Source organism: Equus caballus, chromosome 17 (assembly GCF_041296265.1).
Source record: "Equus caballus isolate H_3958 breed thoroughbred chromosome 17, TB-T2T, whole genome shotgun sequence".
NCBI classification, from domain to species: domain Eukaryota; kingdom Metazoa; phylum Chordata; class Mammalia; order Perissodactyla; family Equidae; genus Equus; species Equus caballus.
In genome coordinates, this window is record NC_091700.1 from 100,778,582 (window position 1) to 100,796,618 (window position 18,037).

Consider the following 18,037-nt stretch of genomic DNA (forward strand, 5'->3'; position numbering starts at 1 on the left):
AGAAGCTGCTGTGCCGTCGGCTGCATCTTTCTAGGAAGGGCTGTGACTCCGGGGACTGAGAGACAGAATCCAGGAGCACAGGGACCTCACGTTTCCGCGTGAGCAGAGGCAGTGCCCTTGGGCGCCGCTGGGGGGTGGAGAATGATGGTTTAAGTGGTTCTGCCTTGGATTGACTTCGGTCCGCGTGGCAGGCAGGAGGTGGATGAAAGTGCTGATTTGCACTTACCCCTGATGGCTGGGCTCCGAGGCCGTGGGCAGGAGGCGGAAGGACACACCACTGTGGAGGAACCAGAGTCCCAGCATTTCGGAGCTGGAGACAGTTGGCTCCGACCCCAGGGCAGAGCTGAGGAAGCTGACCTGTGCTGTCCATTGAGCCCCGGTTCGCTTGTCTTGGAGGAAGGGCAGCTATAGCTGTGTAATCGTAGATGTCCTGGCCCCCCGGCAGAGAACCTGGGGTCTCCCTGGAATTTCGGATTCTGGTGACTCAGCCTCTGTTCTTGGCACCAAAAGCACCCCCCCCCTGCTGCCCCTGTTCCTCCCTTTCCTCTGACCTGCTGGAATTTGTATCTTTGACTCCTGCCTCCACCTCTCCTCACTGACTGGCTGATGACTCTCCCTTGAGGACGTGGGTTTCTTGTGGCCCACTTAGTGCAGTTTCCACGTCTTGTGGGGGAAGTATTGGCATTCGCCTGGACGTTTCTTCTCCAGATTCTCGGCTTTATGTTCTCCAGCTGATTCTGCCTGGCCGCTGGCTCAGGACCAGCTGTCCCGGGCCTTCCGTCCTGCTCTGTCCACGCTGTCTGGACGTGGCCTCTGCTCCGCTGGCTCGTGCCGCCGTCTTGGTTTCTTTTGCACAGATGCTCCTGGGGTCCTGACTCGGCTGTGCAGTGTTCGGTCTCCACCCCTCTCTCCTCACCATCCCAGATCTCGTTATCCTTGGAACTCTGTGTCCTTTGTTTAGAAAATGACGACAGTCCTAGGCTTTGTCCAGTTACAGCGATAGAGGTTTTATTTAAAAATTCAAATGGTATCAGAAAGAAAGTTAACAGTCATCTGGAACCATAGTCCAGGATGACTCTCTTATATTTTGGTGATTATTTGGGGGATGGTTCCTAGATGTGTGTTTAAACACACACACATGACACGACTTTGCATCAGTGAACTTACATGTTCTCTTCCCTGCCGTTTCTTCCAAGCGTGGTGCTGGGATTAGATCCCGTGAGGGCTGTTGGCTGGAGGTGGCCCTCAGTTCCTGGCCGTGTGAGCCGCTCTGTGGGGCAGCTTACATCATCAGGGAGGGAGGGAGACACAGAGAGACAGAGAAAGACACACGTGCATGCGTGCACATGTGCGCGCACATGGGCCAGCAAGACAGAAATCTTGGTCTCTTGAGAGCTAACCTGGCCTTTGCAGGTTAGGTCACTAGGTCAGGCCACGCTCAAGGGGGGATTGGGCAGGGGCGTGAAGTCCTGCAAGCGGGAGGCCAGCTCACCTCCTGGCGCTGGGCACTTCCAGGCCTGCAGGGTGTCCACTCCCAGAGCAGGCCCCAGGCTGCATCTGCTGGACCTGCCTGGTCTGGAGTCGTCCACGGCCAGGCACTTGGAAGGTGCCGGGGACGTGGCCCTGTCCACTTGGAGTCTGAGGGAGGGCTGTGCAGGAACCACAGGACGGAGCGGGTGGGGCGGGTCTCGGGAGGAGCTGTTGCCCGGAGAGCCCTGGCTCGCGTGGCGGGAACGGGGCCTTCAGGCGGGGTTCCACCATTGGGTCCGCTTTTGGGGTCGGCCTGCTCCCCAGGCCTTTTAAAAATTTCTTGATTCTCAGTTTGTTCGTCAAGGTTCTCTCTTGATTCACAACCTGAAGCTTGTGATATTGATTGAAGTTGCATTTGTTGTGAAGTGTAATTTGCAGAGTCAAGGTTTTCTGCTCATTAACGCGTGTGTCCCTCAGGGAAGTTACAGAGCTTTCTTCGTGGCTCTGCTACTTTTCATATCAAGATTGTTCCTGGGTAGTTGATGTTTTTATCACTGTTGTGAAAGGGGCTTAATTTTTATCTTTTATGCCAGGTTATTGCCCATGGAAAGGAAAGCTGTTGGTGGGATACTAGCTTTTCTCATGGTTTTCATGCAGACTAGTAGTGATGAATCTTGTATTTCTTCTGGTCAGTTGTCTGATTGGCGCAGGGGCCGCCAGGCGGCACCAGGGTGCTCGGTGTTCCTGTGGTTCCCAGGTGCTCCTGACCTCCAGCTGTTGGTCAGGTGCTGGTGACTGACGTGCGTGTGAACTGTCGTTCACAAGGGAGCCCATTCTGGTAGGAAAGTCAGGAGCGGACCTTATAAAATAAATGCAGGTTCCGCGTGTTCATACTGTGGCGTTGCCCCTCACGTGGCCGTTGTGCACTCTTAATGTGCTTGGAAGGTTATATTTGCCAGTGTTTCTGTGTACATAACTGTAAGTAAGATTGGTTCGTAGTTTTCTTTTTATGTGGTATCTTTTTCAGGTTTTTTTTTTTCTCCTTTTTTTTTTGAGGAAGATTAGCCCTGAGCTAACATCTGCTGCCAATCCTCCTCTTTTTGCTGAGGAAGACTGGCCATGAGCTAACGTCCGTGCTCATCTTCCTCTACTTTATGTGTGGGACGCCTACCACAGCATGGCTTTTGCCAAGCGGTGCCATGTCCGCACTGGGGATACGAACTGATGAACCCCGGGCCTCCGAGAAGCGGAACATGTGACTTAACTGTTGCGCCACCAGGCCGGCCCCTTTTTCAGGTCTTCATGTCGTTATTGGGAAGAGCCCAAGGACTAGGGTAGGGCCGCAGGAAACGTTGGGGGGCTGGGGGACTGGTGGTGCCCAGAGGGGTTCTCCCAGGTTGTGCCCACTTCGCCAGCACCGACCACCCTCCCCTTCTCACCTGGAGGGACCCTTGCCACGTTGGCACCCGGCTTAGATGGCCTGAACTGTGTACTGCTGCCCACTCACGAAACTCCTGTCTCATAGCCCCCAAGGAGGGTGGCGGGCCCTGGCTCCGGTCCGGGTCCCTGGCTCTCCATCAAGGTGGGGGGTTTGCAGGTTCTCCTGCAGGCCATGGGAGGGACCCGTGGTCGCATGCGGTGTAGGAGGAGGTGGGCGGGTGGGAAACTGGGAGGCCAGTGAGGTTATGTGGAGCGTGGGGGGACACGCGGCCTGGCCTGGGGTCAGCTCCCTCCTTTTGGGGCCACTTGTGAAGCATGGCGGTCATAGCACTCTCTTGCGGCATCCACGGGGACTGAATCGGTTCCCATTTCTAAACTAGTATGGTTTCTAAATTAAGTAAAATCATTGTATTCACTTTTGTAGTTTTCATTTTTGATTGGTTCAGCTTTTTGTAGCAGACTGTGTTTTAGTTTAATATAAGAGAATAATCTACTTTCATTTCCATTAACATACAAACACAAAAGGCTAAATACAGTTTTTCTAAGAAAAACTAAGGTTAGTTGGCCAGTGAGTGTCCGTGCTGTTGGCGTGTGTAGACGCATTTCGCAGTTTGTTGTTTCCCTGCAGGAAGCGAGGTTTGCCTCGTAAGTATAATGATTTTGTAGGACAATCAGTCCACTGCACTTATCTTAAAATTAATTGCAGTGTCAGTAGTACCTTGTCAACAGTAAAAACCACACGTGTTGTGCAAGTCCTCGACACCTGCAGGTGTGGCTGTGGTGCAAGTGGAGGCAGGAGACCTGGTGTATCTGGAATGTTTTTTCTGAGTCGGTGTCTGTAGTTGAGTCATTGAAATTTTGTGCTGTTTACCACTCAAGTGACTTCATGATGGAGGTCCACGGAGGCTGCGGGTCCACTGTGGGGTGTCCTCCTGTGGACGGTGCATCCCACTGCTGTGGCTGGTGCGTGGCCCCGGCCAGACCGGTTGTCTAGAGACCTGTGGAGGTGAGACAGGCAGGGGCTTCACTCACTGCCCCCATGCTTGCCAGACCCCCGAGTCCTGGATTCTGAGAGGAGAGGGGAGCCTGGGCACAGGCAGGAGGTGTGCACGGCAGGCTGGTCGGCACCCTTTGTGAGTCTTGTTTACACCAGCGCTGTCATTGGCCGACAAATGTGTGGAGCATCACTAAAAACTGCTCAGTGACCTCTTGCGGCAGGCCCAGGACCGCCCTGCTTTGAGCACTAGCCTTCCTCCGCCTGGAGCCCTCAGGACCCCTCTCACCTCCTCAGGATGTCTGCAGGAGCTCTGAGGAGCTCTCAGGACACACACAGGACCCTCACAGGACCCTCTCAGGATCCCCTCACGACACATGCAGGACACTCACAGGACACCCTCAGGACACTCACAGGACCCTCTCAGGACACTCACAGGGCCCTCTCAGGACACACGCAGGACACATGCAGGACACTCTCAGGACACCATCAGGACACACGCCAGGACACTCTCAGGACACCATCAGGACACACGCAGGACCCTCACAGGACCCTCTCAGGATCCCCTCAGGACACCCTCAGGACACTCACAGGACCCTCTCAGGACACTCACAGGGCCCTCTCAGGACACACGCAGGACACATGCAGGACACTCTCAGGACACCATCAGGACACACGCCAGGACACTCTCAGGACACCATCAGGACACACGCAGGACCCTCACAGGACCCTCTCAGGATCCCCTCAGGACACCCTCAGGACACTCACAGGACCCTCTCAGGACACTCACAGGGCCCTCTCAGGACACACGCAGGACACATGCAGGACACTCTCAGGACACCATCAGGACACACGCCAGGACACTCTCAGGACACCATCAGGACACACGCAGGACACTCACAGGACCCTCTCAGGACACACGCAGGACACTCACAGGACCCTCTCAGGACACACGCAGGACCCTCACAGGACCCTCTCAGGATCCCCTCAGGACACACGCAGGACACTCACAGGACCCTCTCAGGACACATGCAGGACACTCACAGGACCCTCTCAGGACACACGCAGGACACTCACAGGACCCTCTCAGGACACATGCAGGACCCTCACAGGACCCTCTCAGGACACACGCAGGACACTCACAGGACCCTCTCAGGACACACGCAGGACACTCACAGGGCCCTCTCAGGATCCCCTCAGGACACACGCAGGACACTCACAGGACCCTCTCAGGACACACGCAGGACACTCACAGGACCCTCTCAGGACACACGCAGGACACTCACAGGGCCCTCTCAGGATCCCCTCAGGACACACGCAGGACACTCACAGGACCCTCTCAGGACACACACAGGACACTCACAGGACCCTCTCAGGACACCCTCAGGACACACGCAGGACACTCACAGGACCCTCTCAGGACACATACAGGACATCCTCAGGACACAAGCAGGACACTCACAGGACACCCTCAGGACTCCGTCAGGATGCCTGCCTGCAGGGCACAGGACCCTATCAGGACACCCTCAGGATGCCCACAGGACACTCACAGGACCCCATCAGGACCCCCACAGGATGCCCATAGGACCCCTTCAGGATGCGCTCAGGACCCCCACAGTACCCCATCAGGACGCCCTGAGGACACCCGCAGGACCCTGTCTGGACACCCTCAGGACCCCCACAGGACCCTCACAGGACACTCATAGGACCCTGTCAGGACACTCACAGGACATTCAAAGGACCCCATCAGGACCCCCTCAGGACCTCCACAGGATGCCCTCAGGAAGCCTGCAGGACCCCCTCAGGACCCGTCAGGGCCCCCTAGTCCCTTCACCCTGTGGATCTTTAAAGGTTCACCTGTCCAGCTGTGATCCTTGTCAGGAGGGGGGCTGGTGCTGCAGGAAGGATGGAGGCGGGACTTCAGACTCACTCAGGGTCACGCCAGCCATGGGGCGCTGGGCCGCGGTGCAGCGAGCAGGGAGCAGAGGTGGGGGTGGGTGTCCTCCCTGCAGGTGGAGAGCAGTGAGTGACAGTGACAGGCCAGAGTCAGGACGTCAGTGGGCTGTCCTACCGTTGACCACACGGGGATTGCACGGCAGGAGTGAGCTCTAGGAGAGACAACAGTGTTTCTAACCAGGCTTAGTCGGTTCTTGCACCTCACCGTCATCGACAGTGGGGTCTCTGAGGTTTTCCAGTTGTCCTTTGGGGACATGCTCCACGAAGGGGCGGTGTTTCAGGGAACACCATGATGAGAAGGCTGAAGCTGCGATTCTGTGGGCGACAATGCTGATGACCTTTCCACGTGTCCCTGAGTTAGTTCGTGTGGGTTCGAGACAGACCAGCTTCTCTCCTGAATTCCACGTTGTCACGGTGGTTCCATCTCGCCTAGTGTTGTGTTCTCACAGGGCTGGGGCCTGTGCCACAGTACCACAGCTGTGTCCCGTGCACCAGCCACTGTGCACACAGGAGGCTCTGTCCTGGGGGCTGTGCACCTGCGGATGGTGGAGACAAAAGTGATGCTGTGCCACACGTGGCCTGCAGCAGGCGGGCTCGTCTCTGCTCTGAGTGGGTCTTCAGGCCCGCGAATGACTTCTGTCATCTTCAGAGAGCAGACTTAGAAGCAGTGTGCTGGGAGCCTTGGATTTGGGTTGGGTTTGGGGAAATGTGTGGTGCAGTGTCTCTGGTGTTTAGGTTTAGGACGAATCAGGGTGGGAACTGGTGTGGATGAGTCCTGGTGGAGGCCAGTCGACCTCGAGGATCTGTCCTACTCTGATGTTTTCCTGTAAGACCTTTAACTCCTCAGTTGTCAGAAACGGTCCTGCTTTTCGGAGCAGCCTCCCACCTGGCTGACCAGGTGCCACGCAGCTCACTCATTCCTGGGGTCTCGCTCCTCACAGAGACGACTCGACAGTGTTGTTATGGGTCTCTATCTGAGATCAGGAGACATAGGTAAGTTATTTTGGTCATGACCATTTTTCTTTGGCAGTTTGCAGTCAGTCCTGTGACATCAGGAAAGCTGCACATAGTGTCTGCAAATACGTTCTGTGACTACTTGGTTTGAGGAAAAGAAGGGCTTTTTTATGTTCTAGGGAAAACCTTTAACCACTCTTATCAATTGCTGTGAAACAAATGAGCCCAAAGTTCAGTGGCTCAGAATAACAGTAAACACGTATCATCCCCCCAAGACAGGTCTGTGGATTGGGAATTTGGGGGTGGCTCACTTGGGAAGTTCCGTCAAGATGTCGCCCAGATCTGCCGTCCTCCAAAGGCTTGGGGGCCTGGAGAGCCTGCTTCTGAGGAGACCATGGGCAGCACGCCTGTGCCTCACCACGCCACCTTCTGTGGGGCCACTGGAGCGTCCTCCACCTGCCGCCAGCTTCCCTGAGCAAGCAGTCCAGAAAGACAGTGACCCAGCCCGGGTCACACTCTGCCGTTCCCGTGGTCTCCATCTGATCACGGGCCAGAGCCGACTTGGGAGGGAGAGGATGGGTGGGCAGGGGCCTCCTGGAGGCTGGGTGCTCGTCCCTCCTCGAGCCGCCTGGGTCTGTGGGCTGCTGGTTCCGTCTTAGGAAGGTCACCGTCCTCCAGGCTTGGTTTCTGGAAGGTTGTTGCATTGCCGTTCTTCAAATGATCTGTGAACAAAAGCGGCGTTTTTGTTTTCTCATCTCGGTGGAGAAGCAAGCTTGCATGTTCTCTGTGATTCGACACACAGAGTGTTGTCAAATAGAGATGATTTCTGTGCCCATAAAACGTGCTTTGGGGTGAGCTGGTCACTGCCCCAGGTGGGGTCAGGACAGCGGTCGCCAGCAGCTCGGCTTCCTTTCCAGTCAGACTTCCCGCCCTGTGGTCTCCCGCTCCTGCTGGGCTGGGTTTGTCTTTGTTCACGCGACAGCTCTGCAGAGGGGGCCTCTTTCAGAAGCAGTGCAGCCCCGGAAGTCACGCCTGTGGGTTGGGTGTCCTCAGGGCAACGCTGACCCTGCAGTGAGGACAGCCCTGGGCCAGTGTTGTCCAGGCCCGAGAGGCGGTCGAGTTGCTGTTGAGAAAGCCCGCCTGGAAGTCCACTCCGCTTTGCTGCACGCCCCGTGTGTCAGTGGGTTCTCGCTGTCGAGATCAAAGGGCCGATGGGAACCGTGAGATGCAGTGCTGACCAGGGTCAATGGAGTTAGCAGACGCAGGTGTGGGTTTCAAAATTCCAGCCTGCTTTTCTACCTGAGGCTCTTCTTGGAGTTTGAGGGACAGAATGTAGTTTTAATGAGCGTGAGCAGGTGCATTTACGGATCTTCTGGGATCCAGGAGCAGGAAGGCTGCTCGAGTGCAGCTGTGGCTGGAACTGTGGGCGTGAAGGCCTCTGTCTAGTTTCGCGCTCGTGTGGATTTGCTTCGTTCTCTTATCTCTTCGCCAGCTGTCTTCCTTTATTTCCTGTGCTTTTATCTTCCCATTGCTCTTCAGCCTTAGATCATAAAATCGAGGCTTGCAGAGAAAGACGGGCCTCCTTATCCATTCTCAGACTTTTGTGGAAAGGGCCATGCCGGTGCGCTCCTGGCCCGTCTAGTCACTGGGCAGTTAGTGCGAGAAGCGTGTGGCTGAGGGAAGCTAAAGCATTTCTGCCCCAGAGAGAGCAGGTTTGACTGACACGTCTGAGTCAGGCTGTGTGTCCCAGCGGAGTGACGGGGGTGAGCTCCCGGGACCTTGAGCTTCCCAGGTTTGGGTTGCCCAGTGATTGCCAGGGTCATGTCCTTGCTGGGGCTGACCGGAAGGTGGAGCAGGACCGAGAAACATCTGGCGGCTCCTGCCACGTGCCAGAGGCTCCCATCTGATGGCAGGTGATTTGCAGCCTCCTCGGCTAAAGTGAAACGCTGATTACCGTATGGTCAGTGTACCAGCGCATGGAGCAGCATGCCGCAGTGGCCCTGTGATGGGGCGGGGCAGACAGAGGCCCGGTTGCACTGAGGCAGACCTCCAGGAGCAGTAACAGCCCCTGTTCTCATTGAGTCTTCACAGTCAGCAGCTGCTGACTCCACTGTCCGCCAGCCGTCCACTCGTGTGTCAGTTCTGGTGGTGAAGGATGGTGGACAGTCGTCAGAGCCACCTTGTGTGGAGCTGATGAATTCTGGGGGTTGCGAGATCTGTGGGAGCCAGACCATCTGATGGGCTGTCATCCAGCGGGAGGGTGACCCGGGCTGTCTCCTTGCCTCTTTCAGGTGCATGGCTTTAGTCAGTCCTTCCCGGCCACAGTGGGGTCCTTGCTCTGTGGCAGCTAGCGTCCTGTGGCTCCAGGGAGCTCTGGGCCTGTGTTCCTAGGAACTTGCTGGGACCAGCATCACGCTGGCTCCTCACTCAAGAGCTAGACACCCTGCTGAGCCCGGCTGCCTGGTCCTGTCCTCCTGGCCAGGCATGCTGGCTTGTCCTGCTCCACCTGCCAGTGGCCCAAACGGTCAGCACAAAGTCCATCCTCACCCACCTCCTGGCTGGAGGCTCGGAACAGGGCAATATGAATGCATCAGGTCCCCAGGTGATCTTCTGTCCGTGATCGTCCTCGTGGGCAGGCCCTAAGTTTCCTTGTTTTCTGGGGGGAGGTTGGAGTTTTGGAGAGTCCAAGAAATAGCCCACCTGGCATTGCTGGGCCCTGAGGCTTGGTGGTGGCCCCTCAGCCGCATGGCCCTGATCTCCATCCCAGGTCACGTCAGCGGGTCGGGATGTGTTGCCACGATTTCTTGTGGGATTATGCATTTGGGTGTGTTTGGTTTCTTGTGTGCTTTGTGGACGCAGTGAGTCCGTCCCCACCTGGAGCGGGGCCCAAGGTGGGCCGTCTCCCACAGCCAGTCTCTGGGGGGCTGTGCATGTATGTGCTCCAGGCTGGTCGCTGCCATGTGTGCGCCCGGAGGATGTCCCTTCTGGAAGCCACAGGCCTGCGGCTCCTCCTGGGACGGGGGCTCCAGCCTCCACTGGGCCCCTGGGGACTGACATTTCACCCAAAGTGGAAGAGAATAGAAGCTGGAAGAGGCCCTGGCTTCCTGGAGAAGCAGGCGGGCTGGGAGCTGTGCTCGGGGCCTTCACAGGCTGGCCTCGTGCCCAGCGTCCTGGAGGGAAACCCAGATGTGCGGCACGGGCGCGTGAGCTTGTGTTTCAACGCTTGCTCTGGTGCACGTGTGCGAAGTGACTGTGTACATGGGTGTGAGCCCCTGCATGCTGGGTCCCCGGGTCTCCTGGGGGCTTGTTCTCTGGAGCCTGCTGCCCTGGTCCCTGGTGGTAGGAGGCCCCGACCTGAGGGAGGGGAGGCTCGTCTGCCCAGGTCCACTCAGCTGTCTCATCGTTTGTGTACATGTGTGTATATTTATGTGCAGGTGTGTACATGTGTGTACATTTGCATGTGTACGTGTGTAGGTGTATGTTTACGTGTGTGCATGTGTACGAGTTAGTGTGTAGGGTCTGTGTGGGTGTGTATCCATATGTGTGTGTGGATACACTCATATCTGCGTGAGTGTATATGTGTTTATGTGCACAGGTGTGTGTGCGTGGGTGTGTATCTGAGTGTATTTGTGTTTACTGCAGGGGTGTGTGTGTGTGTATGGTGTGCATGGTTATCCATGAGTGTATATGTGTTTATGTGCACAGGTGTGTGTGCGTGGGTGTGTATCTGAGTGTATTTGTGTTTACTGCAGGGGTGTGTGTGTGTGTATGGTGTGTGTGGGTGTGTATCCGTATGAGTGTGTATGTGTGTTTATGTGCACAGGTGTGTGCACTTCTATCTGTATGTGTTTGCATGCACGGGTGTGTGTATGTATATGGTGTGTGTGGGTGTGTATCCATGGGAGTGTGTTTGCATGCATGTGTGTGTATGTGTGCACACACGTGTGGTGTCTGGTGGCAGGTCAGGGGCTGGGAGGCTTGAGTTTCGCGCCCATCGAGGCCTCCATGACACCGTGGTGGTGTTTGCTGTGGGTGCTGACGCTCTTCCCAGTGCTCAGTGGAGAGCAGGGAAACTCATGGTCCTCAGATGTGGGAAAGCGGGCAGCGCACAAACCCAGCGCTGACCTTGCACCATGCCCGTGGTGGTTTATGAGTGTGAATTCTCCTGATGAGGATCCAGAAAAACAGAAGCAGAACACAGGTCACCAGTTGTTTTTGGACCTAGAGAGGGTCACTGTGATGTGTCAGTGCCCAGACTTTGCTGTGTTGGCGTGTGCTGCCCTTCATCTGACCTGACGTGTGCCTGGTACCGTTAGTGGGCCCCACTGTACCAGCCCTGCCTGGCACACCCATGTGGGCACAGCATTGTGAGGTGGGGGTGCTGGGCTATCAGGCATCCCGCGGTCACTAAGGGGAGGGGAGGGATGGAGCCCTCTGCCTGCGCAGGCTGGCGCTCCTGTGCGCGGAGGCACGTCTGCTCCCTGTTCAGGGGCATCCCTGCGCCGGCTCTGACCAGGCGCAAGCCCCGCCTGTGCTCAGGCCGAGTTGCCAGATTGCCTTCAAGGTGGTTGAATGAACTTCCATGTCCACCCGGGTCTGCCTCGGCCAGCCTCAGACACTGCCATTTATAACGCACGTGCCGATTTCTCAAGTAAAAGCAGTATTTCCTTAGTGTTTCAAGTGCTAAGCCTTCAAGCTGGAATCTTCGAGTGATCTTTTTAAGCTGATTATCACACTCAAGTAACTCGGGGCCAAGGCCCCACTGGCTCCTGCGCCAGGCCGGGGCGTCCTGGGCCCCCTGCCCTCGTTTGCTGAAAGTGATCGTCTGTGTCTTGAGTGTGTTGCTTTTCGCCAGCCTCTTACGAGGATGCTCGCTGACAGCCTCAGCCTTGTGTCCTCTTCCATGTCACATATTTATTGATGTTGTTGTTGCCTTTTGCAGGCCGGTCTAATTGAAGCCAACGGGGAGCTAAAGGTCTTCATAGACCAGAACCTCAGTCCTGGAAAAGGTAAGGCCGTGTGCAGGGGACGCGTGTGCGTCAGCCAGCGAATCCAGCATGGTGTGTGTGTGAGGTTCTCTGATGTGAAAGCCCTTCGTCAGCTGTCAAAGGCCCCTGGATCCCCTGATGGCCAAGACATGGCACCCACGATACTTGTCAGGCCTGAGTGTGTTTTGGTTTGTAAGTTACATACTATTTGCAGAAATTCAGGAAAGGTAGAAAACTGTGAAGAAGAAAACACAGGTCACTGTGTTGATCCCGCCTCACGGCTGCTGGGGGCTCTCCAGGCATCTGCCCTGTGGCCGCCCCGACGACCGCGGAAACAAGCTCTAGTCTACGGGGCTGCGGCGCATGCGCTGGGTGGAGCAGTGTCTTCCGCCAGTCAGGAGCTCTCGCGGGAGCCGTGTTTCTCTGCATCCCTGGACTTCAGGGGAGGACGTGGCGCCGGGTCGGTGGAAGCCCTTCCTCCAGGGTCCTGTGTCTGCGTTTTCCCTCCTAAAGGCTCCACGTGATGACATGCAGACATGTGGTCCTAGCCGGTTATTCCTCAGGTAAACTCCAGGACGTGGAGGTGCCGGCTCGGTGGTGCTGGGCACGCGCCTCGAGCTGATGTACGAGCCGGCTGACTGTGCCGTCTGCGCTGCCTGGAGCTCTGATCCATGTTTGCACAGGGCCATCGGTGCCGCTCGTGTGATGTCGCCAGGAGGCCTGGGGAGCGGGCTTCGTCTTACAGAGTTTGCTGTGGGGCAGGGGAGGGCGTGTGTGGCTGCCGTGTCGCATCCCCCTTGTCTGGCAGCCGTCCTGGAGGCTGGGAGGCCTGCGGGGTGGGACTTAGTTTCTGGTTAGGGATCACTTAGATGTAGTTTTTCTCATGACCTTCATACATAAAGTTACTTCTCACTGCAGCAGCGAGACCCTAGCAGGTCCTCCTTGGCACCTGCCGTGACCTTGGAGAATCTGAGATGGGTGTGGGCCCCTACTTGGTCTCACCGTGTCCCAGCCCCTTCGTGTGCATCCGTTGCTGGTGAGCGCTGATGGGAACCAGCCCTCTCCTTCCCCATCACACGCCTCCTGGGGAACCAGGTCCCCAGGCCCTCGGGGCCCTCCCCGCATGCCTGAGCAAACTCGGCGTGTCACGGGCTGGTGGACCCACGCCCGTCCTGTCCCAGCGGGAGTTCCCCTTCTGGTGCCTGTGGTGGCTCTCCGCCTGCGGAGCCTCACACACGGCCGAGTGCTGGCCACTGTGCTCTCGCCCCATCCAGGGCTCGGCCGATCTCCTCTCACACCAGCCACTCGGCCGCCGGCCCGCCTGTGCTCCCCCGGTTTCTCCAGTTCTGGGGCGTCGTGGGACCCCTGCTTCTCTGCCGATGCTGCTCCTCTTCCTCTTCTTGTCCGAGTCGTTCACTGAGGGATTCAGTGTTTGTGAACTTCATCTTGATAATTTGTAGCATTCACAGATTCCTCCAGTGAAATGTTTCAGTGTAACTCGTTGGACATTAAAAATTTTCCGAAATTTCAGGCATCACATGTGCTGTTAAATGATGAAGCAGAAGTAATAATGAAAAATCCCAACTGCGCTCCCCTGTGAAGGATGGGAGTCTTTGGTCTGGCCTTTATTTGAACTCCCTGTGGTTTGAATGTTCCCGAGTAAGGTTACTTAGGGCTGCACGCGCCTGTCTTGTTTCTTATGAACGAATCTGTGTTGAAATCCCACTGGCTTTAATTGTGAACCAGGGGCCTGAATTGGAGGAATTGGAAAATCATAGCTTCCTGACGCCACTGAAGTGTTCTGGTGTTAGCTCCCTTGCCGTTTACATCTTGTGTCCTTTCTGGGCGTGGTCTGGTGCTCTGCGGCCCCCTTGTCCTGCCCTGTGCATGTTCCAGCCTCGCTTGTCTGACCTGCCTTTGCTGTCACTGGTCCTGAAGCTCTCTCATGTCTGCACCTGGAGTGCCGGCGCCAAGCCCGGGCTGCCCTTGTCCTCCTGGCTGGGCTCGTTCTAGTCGCGTGGTGGGCGGGGGGCTTGCTGAGCCACCCCTCCCTGGCTCTCCTGCGTCTCCCTCTGTGCTTGCGGTTCTGCTGGGCCTTGCAGCCCCAGGCGCTCGGGGCTCCTGTCCCTCCTGCCTCACAGCAGGTTTGGGGATGAGAAGGCACTGGTAGCCCCGCTCCGCAGCCCTCGCCCCGCCCACACAGGCGAGGCCGCCGCGGGTCTCCTTCCAGAGAACTCGTTTGTAGCAAACAGAGCTGCCGTCCGTCTGAATGTGCAGCCAGATGCTGTTCCGGGCACTGGGGGTTTCCCCGTGGAGGGAGCAGGACCAGGTCGTCTGACCGCCCCTCTCATACATGTGCTCCATCCCATCTGTCTGTCAGGTAGGTAGTCCTAGGCAGGTGTTCAGCTTGTTGACCGGGGACTAGCACTCGGCAGACTGACACACAGGGTTAACCATCACCCCCTGCGAGACTCAAAAAGCTATTTCCCAGAAAGACGCACTGAATGCCAGCCTTTGGTCTCCACGGGCCCCGAAGAGCGGCTATCGGGACTGCGCCAGGCTTTGCTCGTGGCCGTGATGCCGCGTGACCCTTTGCAGCCGTTGGCTTTCACTCCCAGGAGTGGGAGCTGGGTCTCGTGGCTGCGCCACTCGCGCCCGGTCACCCCCCCATCCTCACCAATCTTGGAGCTGTCAGTGTTCAGACTTCATGGTCCTCACCGGTGTTCCTCTCCTGCGTTCCTCCTGCGGCCCCGACCCACTGGCAGTCTGTCCACTTCCCTGCCTGGTCCTGGGGGCCCTGCGCCCACCCCTCCTCTGGGGGAGCCCCTGCCCAGCTGTCTTCTCACCTGTTTCTCACCGCTCCTGCATGGGCCTTCTCTTCCAGCCAGAAGGGAGCCACTGCTTGGGCTCAGGCCGCCGCCTCTGCCAGGCAGGCGCCACGCGCCCTTCCCGACACCCTGCTCCCTCCCGGTCTTCTGCTCAGACCTGACCTGGGGCCACAGCTGCTGGTGCGCCCTCTTCTCTGGTCTGCAGCTGTCTGTCTGCCCTTCATCATACTTGCTGCCTTTTCAAGTTGAGAAATTTTTGTTTATCATACAAGTAACCTGCTCACTGCGAGAGACTCTCCTGTGCCTGTGAGGACAGTTAGGAATGTCATGGTGGGTGTTGGTGCATGTTTACTGTTGGGGACACTCTGACTCCGGCGTGTGTGCCTGTGATGTTTTGAGATGCACACACTTGCTCCAGGTGATGGTGTGACTTCGGTTTCCGTGGCTGGGCCATTCCGGGCAGTTTCTGAGCCACCCGTATTTCCCTGGCCCCTCTCTGATGGAGCTCTCCTTCCTGTCAGTGGATGATTAACACGAACTCGTCTTTCTCCTGAAGACTCTGAGCCCTTTGTGCAGGTGCGTGCAGTCACATTTTCAGCTCTGGGCCGCAGGGCCGCCTCCACGCTCTTCTCACCTGGAGCATTGCCCATCGCCGTCCTCGTGTCATGGGTGAGAGCGCCTGGCCCTGTGGCGTGGCGTGTCCTGCTTCAGTGTCTTCAGCTGTAGAACAGGGTGCAGAGGCAGGAGGGGTGAGAAGTTGGCAGTGATGTGTGACTGAAAACTTCGTGTTCTTTATAGTTCTTGAAACTGTGCCCTCCACATGCACACGCACACACATGCTTGCACACGCGTGTTGGGTAAGTTCAAACTGGCCTTTTGCCACGGTCGGGAGTGGAGCCCACTGTGGAGGAAGCGGCGGGACTTGCTCGGCCCCGGTGGCAGCCCTCACGGAATGCGGCGAGAGGCATCAGCTCTCGCTGCTCCGTCCCTGAAGTGTGGTGACGATGTCCCACCCGTGAGCCGTGCTCCTGGGCTTGAGGAAAACGCTGCCCCAAGGGGAAGTGGTGCGGGTCACTGCCCAGGATGCACGAGGACCAGCTCCCTCCATGGAGCAGCTCCCCCAGAGCCCATTCTTCCTGAGTTTACGAGGCTCGCGCAGGAGCGGCCTGTCTGCGCAGGGAGGAAGCTCCTCCTCCTGGGACTGAGAGGAGAGCCACCCCGGCGCCCGTGGGGCAGCAGCTGCCCTCGCCTGTGGCAGAGCCGTGAGGAGGCGGCGGGCAGAGGCCGCGGTAGCGCCCTGTGGCCTTGTCAGCAGACAGAACATTGATAGCATGGTGGGCGAAATAGTAACTCTTAAAACTTTAGGTTCTGAAAATTTAAAAATGTTTGCTTAAAATTATTTTCAAGAAAACACCAAATCTTACGCTTTCACAATTTATCTTAAAACCTATATTAACAGAATACGATTCATAATTACAAAAATGTGTTTCTGTAATATTTTTAGAATCCTTTTTCTGTTGATGAAAGCAGAATTTTGCATGAAAGCACATTTTATGGTTGAAACAATACTATTTCTGTTGAGTAGATTCCTAGGCTGTGTTTCAGTTTAACCTGTCTTGTTAGTGAGATGCTAGTTCCTGCCTCCTCAATAAAGAGACTGTTTGCGACGACTTTATCAGGGAGATGTGTTAAGTATTCTAATTTCTATGGTCAGATTAAACCAAAAATGAGATACTCTCAGGCGGGTCCACCTGAGAGAAAGCCTTGCTTGGCCGCAGGAGGCCCACCTGATGTCAGCTGCAGCATCCGTGGAACAGAGCGAGGGCGTTTTCCGTGCCATCTGTTCGTGTTCCCATGATCATGGCGCTGTGTGAAGGATGTCAGCTAGACTTCTCCATTGACCCTGAAGTTCTTGAGACAGTGTGAGCAGAGATGCAGGATGCCTGCCATCGACACCCTTTTCTGCATCTTAAGGCCCACGCACACGGTGCTCATGTCGTTCTTGGATCCATGGTCTTGCGTGGAGAATGTGGGAAATGGACGGACGTGCCTGTCGACCTGAGAGCTGCCATGTGGACACTGGGGCTGCGAGGTGGCTCTGCTGCTCAGTCTCTTCCGCAGCTATGGTGACGTGGTCACTGGAGTGGAGTCTAGGTGCCTGGAGCAAGCCAGGCTGCAACGCAGTACTTGTGTTTGAAGAATTTCTCGCTCAATGAAAGCACAAAGGAGAGGCACTGGAGGGAGCGGACCCCTGGCACGTCCACTGCTGCCTCGCAGCTCTGCTGTCGCCCAGACCCCAGCTGGGAGGAAATGGGAGTCGTCTCGCGCCTGTGGCCCTGGGGGGTCATGTTGGCTGTGGAGTGAGTGGGCAGTCTTCTGGCCAGACCTGCGGGTCTAGCCATTTAGGATGACTGCCTGGTCCTGTCGACTGACGTGTTCTGACTTCATGTCTTTGACATGCAAAATAAGCTTTAAAATACGATGTTGTAAGAATGGGCTGAACTGTTGATGCTGACAGTGACTCTGCAAGCTTCTATCAAAGAAGGTCCATTGAAAATTAGAGAATCATTTTCAAGTTGGAAAAAATCTGGTGTTATCTTTTTTTATGAATCAATCCCGTATTCCTGGAAACTTACTACTTAATAATCTGTATGAGAATCCAAAAAGGGAAATGTTTTATTGCCTAACTTTATTTCAAATCTCTCAGCGCAAAATAGAATAACTTTATTTTTGTCTTTTAAAATATTTTCCATATATCTAAAACAATTTTAAAAATTTACTTTTGTTAAGATGCAAATCTTTATTTTTAGAGGAAAATAAGAAACTCTAAGCAAATAAACTACAGAAAGTCATTTAAGTATCTGTTGTTGGTTGGTAAAAATACTAACATTTAGCCAGTGGAACTGAGGGGTGACTGTCTCCGTCACCTTAGGTCACTAAGAGAAATTACTCAGTGTTCACATGTAGAGCCAAGTCCATTCTCTGTTGAATTTTGAAGAAGTGTGTTCTTTAAAATGCACGGACTGTAAAGGGTTCAACACTGAGACTTCCCGGAGCCACGTGGAAGACGATGTCTTGTTGGATGTCTGGATGTCATCGCGACTCTGAACAGGGCTGTGAAGGAAGTGCCGGCCCAGGTTGGCCTCTGTGGAGGCCCCGCCCGCAGAGCCGCCACCTCCAACCCTGCGAGGACAGAAGCCCGGCTCCCCGCTTGCCCCTGGCCGGCTGGAGGAGGCCCTTCGGCTCTGGGGAGACCCGGGGGGTCCAGTAGCACAACCAGCCTGGGCTTCACCTCCCCTCGTGTGGCAGAAGCCACAGACGCCAGCCTTCCCTGTGGGTGTTTGAGGCCCTTCTGTGCCTGTGGGCTGAGCTCCCCTGCACCGTGCTGCTTGGTTCCGGTTCTCCAG

At 56.1% G+C, this 18,037-nt stretch overlaps 1 protein-coding gene across 12 annotated transcripts in view; it reads left to right on the forward strand.

The window, feature by feature from the left end:
• TFDP1 (transcription factor Dp-1) overlaps nt 1-18,037 on the forward strand; it is a 48,829-nt gene that overhangs the window by 12,163 nt on the left and 18,629 nt on the right. For all 12 annotated transcript variants that reach the window (XM_070240537.1, XM_070240540.1, XM_070240534.1 and 9 more), the window contains one exon: nt 11,757-11,823. In XM_070240537.1, the coding sequence (XP_070096638.1) occupies nt 11,757-11,823 (67 nt within the window). The remainder of the gene's footprint in view (nt 1-11,756; nt 11,824-18,037) is intronic.